This window comes from Coenobita brevimanus, chromosome 110 (genome assembly GCF_032717465.1).
Source record: "Coenobita brevimanus isolate Jiangsu-jjx chromosome 110, ASM3271746v2, whole genome shotgun sequence".
Classification (NCBI taxonomy): domain Eukaryota; kingdom Metazoa; phylum Arthropoda; class Malacostraca; order Decapoda; family Coenobitidae; genus Coenobita; species Coenobita brevimanus.
Genome location: NC_137063.1, coordinates 27,085,871 through 27,098,145, shown reverse-complemented (window position 1 = coordinate 27,098,145; position 12,275 = coordinate 27,085,871). Strand labels below are relative to the sequence as shown.

Genomic DNA, 12,275 nt, shown 5'->3' with positions numbered 1-12,275 from the left:
GCATGGTAAGAAATGAGGAGGTCCACTGAATCAACTTCAACATCAGATACTTGCCTGCAACAAACAGGGGATAAGATCAAGTCAAGGACATGTCCCAAGACATAAGTTGAATCACTCACATGATTTTAAAAATTATTCTGGGTGATCAACTCAAGGCATTCTGAAGAAAATGGATTTGATTGCGGACTATCAACCCAAGAACTGAAATCACCGCAAAGAAGAAGTCCTCCAGATTATGAGACAAGATTTCAAGAAACTGCTCAAACTCATCCACAAAACCTCGATCTGTGCCCGGATGACCTGGTCGATGGACAATCACAATTCTAATGGTATTCTGAAGGAAATCTATTGATACTTCCATAAATTCAAATGAAGATGTGTCTTAAGCAAAGCAGTACAAACAATATTAATATCAAACTCATACAACCAGATTTCAGTCAAGCACAAAATGTCAAGCTCATACTGATTCAGAGCTTCATTAATATGGCCTCTCTTATTACGGATGGAACGAATATTTAAAAGACCCATCTTTATCAAGATGGAGGTGGGCAGTTTTTTTAATGGTTGAAACTGATGTTTTCAATCAATCTATTCCTATGAGAAACCATAACCGGACACTCTCTACTTGATGTAAAATGGGCAAATGTATGTGAATTAGTATTAGCTTGTTGATGTCTTAAGGAAGAGCAGTTGATGAATTAGGGAGAATTTCTGTTATTACAATCCTTGGATTTATGTGATCCTGCACAAAAAACACATTAATGTTCATTATTTTTTCTAAACACCTCTCAGGTGTATGACCAAAACTCTGAGTGATGAAACTGTGTCACCCAGAATCTGTCAAAAGTGTGACATCTTGTATGACCCACATAGATACAGTTGCCCTGTTCTACAATGGAGGATCTCGCCTCTGGCGACATCTTCAAGACAGCTGTTTTAGTGTCATTCCTTGCTCTTGCGAAGAGAAAGTTGAGGTTACAACCTTGATCAACGAGCATCTTAATTTTACTGTTTTTATTCAGAATGTCTGGGATGATTAGTCATCCAAGGAAGAGGAAAGGCCCGTCACAGTCATTTCTGGCAGCATTTTCTTTGGCTCTGATATGCAAAAAGTGCCATCAGAGCCACAATGATCATTCAGTATTCCAGCCGCTTCACCCATGGCCTCAGCTGATAGAAACCAAATTTTTTCCAGCTATACCTAACAAGGGTTGATAAATGAGGAACACCATGTGGCCCTTCCAAACTGCAGGCAACAAGTGAGGTGACTCACAACACAGTTGCCAAGGTAGATGAACATGAGCAAAACTGATAGTGACTACCCAGGTAAGTTACATAACACAAAAAAGACAGACTGGTGTCATCAGTGAGCATGTTTATATTAGCATTTAATTATTTTCCACAGATGGAGCTACAGGGCAAAGTTTTCATTTCTTTATTAAACGTGGTGGATAGGGGCGTCCGTCATCCACTCACTCAATGTAGAGATGCCATATGATCTCTACACTGAGTGACATGCCAAATGGTTTCCTGTACCCTGGAAACCATTTACTACGCTGGGTGGTAACCATATAACTGGAGTTTCTGGCAGGGTTGTGTCCCCAAGATCCCCCTACCCAAAATCACTTAATCATGGCGTTGTTTCAGAGAGCCTCAGAAGGCACAATACCTGCCCAGGGCCCCAACCAAATGGGGAGATTTGCATGGCCATGTGGAAAGTAAGAGGTGTGAATGAAGACAGCATGAGGGTGGAGGGTGAATGTGTTCAAGAGTGCGAGATATGCCATGATGGCAATGTGCAAAACGAAAATGAAAGGGTGTGACGTGTAAGATCGGGAATGAATGGGTGAGGAAGATGCAAGGAATGAGTTGCTTTGTTGATGAATGAGGTGTGGCAGAGTGGAGTGAAAGACTACAAATGTGTCAGCTCGAGGTGTGTGTGTGTCAAGTTAAAGTTTGCGAAGATGAAAGTGGTGGTGATTGTAACGTATGCATCTTGTGAGGAGAGGAGTGAGAGACAGAAAGACAGGTATTGGAAGAAGCTGGATGAAGTAGTGGGAGAAATGCCCCAGAGCTATAAACTGATCGTAATGGGGGATATAAATGGAAGAGTAGGCACTGGTCCTGAGGATGACATAATGGGTGGTAAGGGGGTACCAGGAGAAAATGATAATGGGAAGCAACTAATGGATGTGTGTCAGGAGAGGTGGTTGTGCATTTGTAACTCGTAGTTCAAACACAAAGATGCACATACATGGTATAGAGGGAACAGGGATCATGTTGAAAGAAACCTGATTTATTACGTGCTTGTAGAGAGGTCGATGATGGGAATGGTTGCTGATACGAGGGCCATGAGAGGACGATGTGGAGATCTGTCAGATCACATGATTGTGGTAGGCAAGATCAAGCAGAGAAGAGTGAGGTGGATCAGGAAAGAGAGGAGCAGTCAGGGAGAAAGACTGAAAGTTGAGAAGCTGGGGATCAAAGAAATGGATGATGATTACAGGACCAAAGTAGAGGAGGAGTTAGATTCAGTGAACTGAAATGAAATGGATCGGGACAGCCTGTGGAATGCAAATAGGGATTGCTTAGTTAGAAATGCTAAAGCAGTGTGTGGTGTGGCAAGAGTAACAACAAAGAAGAAAGGTACGGCATGGTGGGATGATGAGGTTGAGAGAGCAGTGAAGGAAAAGAGGAATTAGTGGCTAAAGTGGTTACAGGACAGGGTTCACTGGAAATATGAACTGAATATATTGAGAGCAAGAAGCACATAAAGAGACTAGTGAAGAGGAAAATGGAGGTAAATGATGATCTCAGAAGAAAAATGATTGAGAGCAAGAAGCACGTAAAGAGACTAGTGAAGAGGACAAATGAGGTACATGATGATCTCGGAAGAAAAATGAATGGAAACTACTCTGAAAATAGGAAGTTATTCTGGAAAGAGGTGCAGAGATGTAGAAGTGAAAGTGGGAAGAAATGTGAAGGTGTGAAGGGTGTAGGTAGTAGCTTATTAATCCATGGGGATGAAGCAAAGACCAGATGGAAAGAATATTTTGAAAGTCTGATGAATGGGAACAGAGACAGCAGAGCAACTGTAAACATGATTGGCTTTGGGGTGTGCAGAGAAGGAATGCAGTGCCAGGGAACGTGACACTCGCACAAGTGAAGAGTGCTGTGAAACGGCTGAAAAATGGGAAAGCAGCTGGGGTTGATGAAGTGTATGCAGTGATGGTTAAGTGTAGTGGAGAGAGTGGAATGAAGCACTTGTTGGAGATATATAAGAAGGCATGGATGAGTGAAACTGTGCCAGCAGAGTGGAAAAAGGCTGTGATTGGACCCTGTACAAAAATAAAGATGAGCGAAGTGAGTGAAAGAATTATCATGGCATAAGTTTACTGAGTGTGGTGGGGAAGGTATATGGAAAAAGTAAGAGAGATATCAGAAGTCCTAGTGAGTGATGAACAGGGTGGCTTTGGGAGTGGCAAAGAATGTGTGGATCAAATATTTGCAGTGAGACAGATAGCAGAGAACACTTGTGAGAAGGACCAAAAAGTGTTTATGGCATTCATGGATCTGGAAAAAGCATATGACAAAGTGGACAGAGAAGGATTGTGGAAAGTTTTGCACATGAACAGTGTAGATGGTAAGCTGCTAGGTGCCATCAAGAGTTTTTATGATGGTAGTGAAGCATGTGTAAGGGTTAATGGGCATCTAAGTGAATGGTTCACGATCGGTGTGGGCGTGCGACAAGGTTGTGTGATGTCCCCATGGTTGTTCAATATATACATGGATGCGGTGATGAGAGAAGTAAAAACACGAGTGAAGGAGAGAGGGATGGTGTTGGTAATGAACGGTGATGGATGGAATATCTCAAATTTGTTGTATGCTGATGATGCAACACTGCTTGCAAATACAGTACATCCCCCTAGTATGTACCTATGTAAGTGGCAGAGGTGCTCGCGTACTAGGATTTCGCATTCTAGGAATAAATAAACTAATGGGAAAATTAACATATGGGTGGCACCTCCCCTCTATCAGTGACCTTTTTGACCCATTTGAGGGAAAACATCCAAGACATATACAGTACAGTACTTTAAGATATAACTGAAAGGTATCAAGAATGTGGCTGCTCACCTTAGCCAAAGACGACAACAGGTTTGATGGATGTAAGAAGAGGTTCCGAGGCATGGTGAGGCACTTACTGTGCACCCTCTGCACCATCCGATGCACTGCCAGCCACACCACCCGCCTCACCAACAATTTCACGAGCCACCTCACTCACTTCCTCCATGAATCCTTCAAAGTCTACTGATGACACCACTGACATCACCTCATCCTCTAGTTCCTTCCCAGGAATTGGCTCTGCAGGAGGAGGCACTGCTTCCACAGGTTCCTGAATTTGTGGTGGCCGCTGAATGTAACGAGTGATGAGGGTTTGTTTCCTCCTGTTAATTTCTTGATGGTGCTTCTCTGTGTAGTAGCGGAAGGTTCTGTCTAGTGAACTCAGAACCTCTTCCATTCGTTGCTGGCACAGTTCCATGCTCTTGAATTCCTCTTTGAACCTATTTAGGGCACACAGGATTTGACTAATCCAACGCACTGGCAAATCACTCTCCATCACTTCTGCTACCTGCTGTTCTGCTGTCAGGGTCTGTTGTTCGGAGTCTGCCTCGTCAACTCGGCTCAGGACTTCCTGTTGATCCTGCTCCACTGTTGCAGAATGTGTTTCCCTGATGTCCTCCAGCGTCATGTTCTGCATCTCTGGCACAGCTTGTGCAGCTGTGAGAGTTGTTGCCTCAGCGTTCACCAGGGGCTAAATGGCGGTTGCCTGCATCACATCACGCAGGTGCAGCACGAGTAGGCACCAGGCATGACTAACTGTGGCAACGCTAATGTTGTCCCAAGCATTCAGCAACAATTTGATAGCATTCATGATGGAGAAGGATCACCAAAATGCCATTCTTGACATCTCTGGAGTAGATGCGGTTGGAGCTGGTGCAGGTGTTGCGGCATCGGCTTCCTTGGTGTCTGTACCCTCATCGTCGTTTTTTTCTACGATTGGTTGAAGTTCCAAAGGGGTGTTGTTTAATTCTGCGAAGGTAGTCATACAGCTGGCGGTGGTACAGCTGCTTAACCATCACGAAGAGCTCCTGGTCTAATGGCTGCATGAGGGAGGTTGTTCAGGCCGGCAGAAAAACAATCTTCCAGTCGTTATGGAGATCTTTTAACCAGGTGAGGTGACTGGGTGCATTGTCTAAAATCAGAAGCATCTTGAACTGGATGCCAAGTTCCCTGCACTTTGCCTTGGCATCGGGGATGCAATGCTTCATCAGCCAATCAGACATAATGATGGTTGTCATCCAACCATAAGTGTTCTTATGCCAGTACACCCCGCTGTCGTTCATGTTTCTTAAATTCTGGTAGCACATTGGGTGTGCCGCAGTGTGGACGACAACAGACCATATCTTGTGACTGCCTGACAAGTTAACTGGAAACATCAGTCATCTTGTTCTTATCAATTTTGCATCCCCATGCCTGCCTCTGATGCTTGCTGATGTATGTCAACTTCGGCACTGCCTTGTAGTGCAGGTCCAGTTCATCCACTTGATCCCTTGTGTACACGCCCTCTTCAACGATGCCCCTCTAATCGCAAGGTAGTCCTTCGCAGCTAATTCGTCCGCCGATGCACGCTCCCCAGTGCTCCATACGTAACAGAGCTCCTTACACCTCAAGAAATGGCCAAGCCAGCCCACAGAGGCTAGGAAAGGCTTGTCAACTCCCAGCTTACAACGAGCAGCCCTGCAGAACAGTTTCACCTGCTCATGAATATACCGTCTGTTCAATGGCACTCCTTCCTTCTCCTTGCGAATGACGTAAGTCGCAAGGTAACGCTCCATGAGGATGATGGCAGTGCTAGTTAGCCTGCTGCAATCATCTAGTGCTGAAGCCCTGTAAGTCTTTACTGTTTTCTTGATGGCATCTCGGTTTTTCCACATGGTGCAGACTGCTAATTCAGCCAAACCAAGCTCCTTTCCAATGGCAGTGTTTCCCTTACCCTCTTCCTTCTTCTTAATAACCTTCATCTTCAGGGCATGGGTCAGGAATTTCTTGTGTCTTGCTGGCTCAGCGGACATGCTGATGTAATAGGGCAGAGCGGAGAAACAGCCCCCAAAACAGCCTCGCAATAGGTGAATGCATTTTTGTCTAAGCGACTTCCCTCTTATGCGCGTGCCATACCTCTAGTGAGCCCCTTTGTCCAAGCCACACAAGATGCGCATTGTGCGCATCTACATCACAAGGTGGGCAAAGCATGGCACATAGTGGAGAGGCAGGTGTCGCTCTCGGGGTTCACACTGGAAAACATCTGTTTTGGGTGGTTGTTTCCTGCTAAATCGTGTTGTGTGGGTGTGACTCACCTACTCTGGGTTAGGAAAATATTAAAAACAGGTCCTCGTGCACTAGGGGTTTCGTGTACTAGGATCTCACATACTAGGGGGATGTACTGTACCAGACAAGAACTTGGTAGGCTAGTGCAGAGTTTTGCTGATGCCTGTGAGCATCGTGCCTTGAGAGTAAATGTAGAAAGGAGTAAAATGATGGTTACTGAGAGAGAAGGTGACTCCCAGTGCGATGTTAGTGTGAATGGAGAGAGACTGGATTTGGTGAGAGAGTTCAAATACCTGGGTACAGTGATAGAAAAGGGAGGAAAATGTGCAAGAGAAGTGGAAAGTAGGGTGACACAAGGAAGAAAAGTAGCTGGTGCAATGAAGGCCTTGATAAAAAACTGAGGCTTGAGTGTTGCAGCTGCACGAGGCTTACATGACGTCGTGTTAGTGCCAACTTTAACATATGGATGTGAGACTATGGTGTGGCATGAAAATGAAAAGTCAAGAGCAAGAGCAGTGGGAATGGAACTGCTGAGGAATGCATGTGGAGTACAGTGGGTGGATGGGATATGAAATAATGTGATTCATGAAAGATGTGAAGTGAGGAATTTGGTGGACACCAGAATCAAAGTGTACTGAGATGGTATGGTCACATGGAGAGAATGGATAACAACAGAGTGGTGAAAAAGGTATATCTGAGTGAATTTGAAGGAGGGAGGAGGCGAGGTAGGCCAAGGAGAAGGTGGAGAGATATGGTGGATGAGTGTGTGAGGAAGAGAGGTTTGGAAGTCGGTGAGGCTAAGGAACTGACAAGAGATCGAGCTGGCTGGACGACTGTTGTAAGGAGATGTGAATGATCAGGGATTTGGCATCCCTTTTTAATGTAGCAGCATCCAGACTGACTCAATCAGATAGGTTTATGTAAAGCTACAGATCGTGGTGAATGTTTTTGGCGTATCTGATACAGCCAGGATTCTGGGGGCTTGAATGATGATTGAATGGAAGCATGGCCCATTGGACTGGGCATATTTGGGCTGTCTGGACATTGCTACTCCTCACCCTGCCCTAGGGTGGGAAAGAAAGTCCCAATGATGATGAATTAAAAGTGAGAGTGAGATGCGCAGATGGATATGCCTAGAACTAAAAGGAGGTAACTAGCTACCTAAGTTAACACAAAAGAGACCATGTGGCACATTAGCCTGGCACCAAGGATCTGTGTGCATGTTTACATAAACATTTTTAAATTTTCCACAGAAAGAGCTACAGACACTAAGAATATTTTGTTACGACTGATGGGGACGCTCACCATCCACTCACTTGATGCTGTGCTGCTCTCAAATGACTGCCCTTTCCTCCCTTCCTCTTCTGTCTTTCTTTCCTTCATTCTTTCTTCTGTCTACGGGTGTCGCTACTGTACACTGAGTGACAAGCCAAAGGGTTTCCTGGACACTAGGAAACCATTTACTACACTGGGTGGTAACCATATAACCAAACTACGGGACCTGGTGGTTTAGTGCTTAATTAAGGTGCTCCAGTCGGATTAGGCCTGCGCAGGTTTATATCCAAGGGGTGGTTAGGGTTTATTGCTCATGTAATGCCACTCAGGGATAAGTGAGGCTGGTCACTCTCATCTTAAATGTTAGGACCAACTTGCCTAGCCCTGGGTTCCTACACTCCTCACGGGGCAACACAGGAGTAGATGATGATGATGATGATGATGATGATGATTAAAAGTGGGTAGTGGCAGGTGGGGGACATCACCATCCACTCACACGATGTAGTGCTGCTCTTGGGTGCCTGCCTTTTATTTTCTTCTTTCCTTCCTCTTCTGTCTTTTTTCCCTTTATTCCTTCCTGTTCCTTCTGTCTACAGGTGACTCTACAGTAAGTGACAGGCCAAATGGTTTCCTGTATACCAGGAAGCCATTTACTACACTGGGTGGTAACCACATAACCAAATTATGGCACCTGGTGGTTTAGTGGGTAACTAAGGCACTCCAATTAGACTGAGCCAGCACAAGTTTATATCCAAGGAATGGTTGGGGTTTATTTCTCAGGTAATGCCACTCTCAGGGATGTGTGAGGCTGGCCACTTTAATCTTAAATGTCATGACTAACTTGCCTAGCCCTGGGTTCCTACACTCCTCATGGGGAAACACTGGATTAGATGATGAATGAATATTAAAAGTGGGAGTAAGATGCATAGATGGACAGAGCCAGAAGCAAGCAACTATCTAAGTAAGTTGCACAACACAAATTTGGCAACAGCCTGGAAGCATCACCCTGGCACCGTCTGCATACATGTTTATGGGAACTTTTTGTTCACTACAGGTGCTACAGGCACTATGAATATTTATTATTAAAAGTAAGAGCCAGATACGTAGATGGATACGAGTTCAACCGAAAGCTGCAAAAGACCAAAATTCTGAGCTAAGTTAGTGTAAAATGGGTCTAGTTTTCATATACAGTGCTCAAGTACTGTAGTCATTTATCTTCCATTATGTGTCGAGTTCCTACAAGGGGTAACTCTCAGATTTATCAAACAAGGATTCCCCCAAATCAGTCTGATATAGTGAGGGTTTACTGTAATCAGCATCATCTCCAGGATATATCAAATAATTATAATACCCCACACCTGATTTGTACACCAGACTAAGCTACCATAATTTGTATCACTTACAGGCAGGAGACTGAAAACAGGCAACTAGAACAGTAAATTACCTCTCAGTTAAACCTACAGAGGAAGAATAATGGCTCACCTTTTCATAGAAGTCTTTGGGAAGTTTCACAAGAATGTTGACAGCCTCCATGAGATCAAGGGGATCGATGACTGGTACATCCACCTGATCTTCCTCATCTGCATTTGAATCATATTCATCATTATAATCTTACTTCATTTAAAAAATTATCTCCAGAAACAGGATTAAGAAAACAACACTAAAATTAGCACTATGATTTGAACATCCAGTGAAATGGGCCATGCATCTATTCACGGCTCATATCATGGCCATGTGGAGAGGATGGAGGGTGAAAGACTGACGAAGAGAGTGTATGTGAGTGAGGTGGAGGGGGTAAGAGGGAGGGGGAGGCCGAGGAAGAGATGGAGGGATGGGGTGGAAAGTTATGCGAGAGAGGGGGGTGTAAGTTAGGAGCAGGGCAGTGAAATGGCTGGGGACAGGGCGACTTGGAGGCGATTTGTTTGTGGCCACCCCAAACGGGATTGAGGCGTCTGGCAATAGATAGATAGATAGACAGATATCATATAACTGTTAGTCTTCACTACTTAGGGAACTGAGGCTATTCTTGAGACTTCTGAAGTCAAATATGAGGTGCAAACCTTGTCTTGTGCATCTTCACACACAATTTATCCAACCATTTTCATCCTTAATTACTTCCTTTGTTGCCTCAGCTTCTATTCTTCATTTTTTCACATATTCATTTACTGACTACATCCAACACTAAAATCTACTGTGCAACATTCAGTTAGCGTTTACCTTCCTCGCCATCCTCATCTCCCTGAGCTTCCATCTTGGCCTTCAGTTCCTGCTGAGAGCGGAGGAAGCGAGTCTGCACCACTTTCTCACTGCCTAGCTTCTCAAACTCTGCCTCTAGTTCTTGCACCTGAAATAAAATTATCACTGCCATCATCATCATCACCACTGACCATATGTTATCATTTTGTATATGCGACCTTTCTTAAAGTTTGTTTAACCTATGAGTCCACATTAGGTTTAAAGAAAGCTACCTATTAAAGCTCCAACACTATCTACAGTCATGCCTCGCTATACATTTGTTCACTGTGATAATCACTGGATCGAAGAACTACGAGTTATATCCAGTTTTGCAACAACAATGGCAAAATTTGCTAAAACGATATTTTTGGTGGCTGCATACGACAATCCAATGTGTACAAGGTCCCTCCCAGGCAAGCTGTTAAACCAACATGGCCACCCAGTGTTTATATTCACTGTGATCATCCCTTTTGTTCCATTTCATACATGCAAGACCACTGAAACATCACTGCTATCACCAGATACCAGTTCAAGTGCATAACATTTAGTCCAGTGCGTGATATCCAGTGAAGTACAGTAACCCCTGTACTGAATGGTCAAAGTTGAGCACTGGCTCAATCGCTCCTTACGAACCTCCAGCACCTGGGTAATACCGAGCCTAACCCACAAGGAGCGTCAAAATGCCTGTATACATCCCCACCGAACGTCCAAAGTCGTACGGCCACCGGCATTAGTCTTTCCCAACTGCCACTGCATTTGTAACACTGACAGCAAGTTAAAAGCCAGGTGAAAGTGCCCGTCCGTCTTGTGAGAGAAAGATGAAAATCCTGCCCACAGCCTCATTTCTCCCCCCCTCCAGCCCCTCCTCCATAACCTTCCATGCTCCCCACCTTACTAGGCCTGCCTCCCGGCTCCTCCCTCCTTCCCTCCCCTCCTTTGCGCTGACAGCACTGACCCAGGAGTTTTTAAAGTTTATGGTGATGTACTTGAATACAACTGCTTGTATCAAAATTCCGAGAACACCACAAGAATGCTCATGAAATTCTGCATTTAGACATATGCTTGGCAAAATTTTGCACTAGGATGGTGGGAAGTTATATGAAGGTAAACTTTACTCTTGAACAACATTTATTTTCATGGCAATGTTGTTATTTTACTCATCAGTTTTCTGTGCTTCATAAATGCAAGCAAAGATGATGGTATAGCATTTATACCAATATAACCAATTTCTGGTGGCATATTTGCCCATGGAATTTCTTTTTGATGCTCTGGGAGCAGCTATCACTTGTGTCCCAGAAAGATAACTGATTTTCCAACAATCTTCAGTGTTTTTTGTGGACTTTTGTTGTTTATGCAACTTTATTGGTGTTTAGCATTACTCTGGTTATTTCACTGTGTGTTCTGATGTCTCAATATGGTAGAATGACCAGAAAACACTGCCAGAATTTGGAGGGGTACTGTACATATCAGTCATCATCATCATCATCCGGACCTCCTTTCCCACCTTAAGCTAGGGTGACAAACAGCAATGTCCAGACAGCCCAAATTTGCCCAGTCCAACAGGTCATGCTTCTGTTTGCTCACCATTCAAGCCCTCGGAATCCTGGCTCTATTTGATACGCCAAAAACATTCACCATGTTCTGAAGCTTCAAATAAATATATCCAATTGAGTCAATTCAGACACTGCCAAGTTAAAAGGGGATGCCAAATCCCTGATCATTCACTTCTCCTCACAATATTTATCCAACCAGCTTGATCTCCTGTCAGTCCCCTGGCTTCACCGACTTTCAAACCTCTCTTCCTCACACACTCATCCACCATATCCCTCCACCTTCTCCTTGGCCTACCTCACCTTCTCCCTCCTTCAAACTTGCTCAGATATACCTTTTTCACCACTCTATTGTTATCCATTCTCTCCACATGACCATACCATCTCAGTACACTCTCTCGATTCTGGTGTCCACAGACTTCCTCATTCCACATCTTTCATGAATCACATTATTTCGTACCCTATCCACTCTCTGTACTTCACATACATTCCTCAGCGGTCCCATCTCCACTGTTCTCACTCTCGACATCATTTTCATGCCACGCCATAGTCTCACATCCATATGTTAAAGTTGGCACCACCACTCCTTCATGTCAGCTTCATGCAGCTGCAACACTCAAGCTTCTGTTTCTTATCATACCTTCATTGCACCACTTACTTTCCTGCCTTGTGTCACTCTACTTTCCACTTCTTTTGCACATTTTCCTCTCATTTCTATCACTGTATCCGGGTATTTGAACTCTCTCACCAAATCCAGTCTCTCTCCATTCACTGTAACATCGCACTGGGAGTCACCTTCCCTCTCAATAACCATCACTTTACTCTTTT

General features: G+C 44.3%; 1 protein-coding gene across 1 annotated transcript in view; it reads right to left on the bottom strand.

Annotated features, from left to right (window-relative positions):
- The window catches only part of msps (msps cytoskeleton-associated protein 5), a 608,635-nt gene that overhangs the window by 529,703 nt on the left and 66,657 nt on the right, over nt 1–12,275 (bottom strand). The window contains exons 5-6 of the mRNA XM_080286226.1: nt 9,880–10,006; nt 9,145–9,242 (exon numbers count right to left, since the gene is read on the bottom strand). Of these exons, the coding sequence (XP_080142352.1) occupies nt 9,145–9,242; nt 9,880–10,006 (225 nt within the window). The remainder of the gene's footprint in view (nt 1–9,144; nt 9,243–9,879; nt 10,007–12,275) is intronic.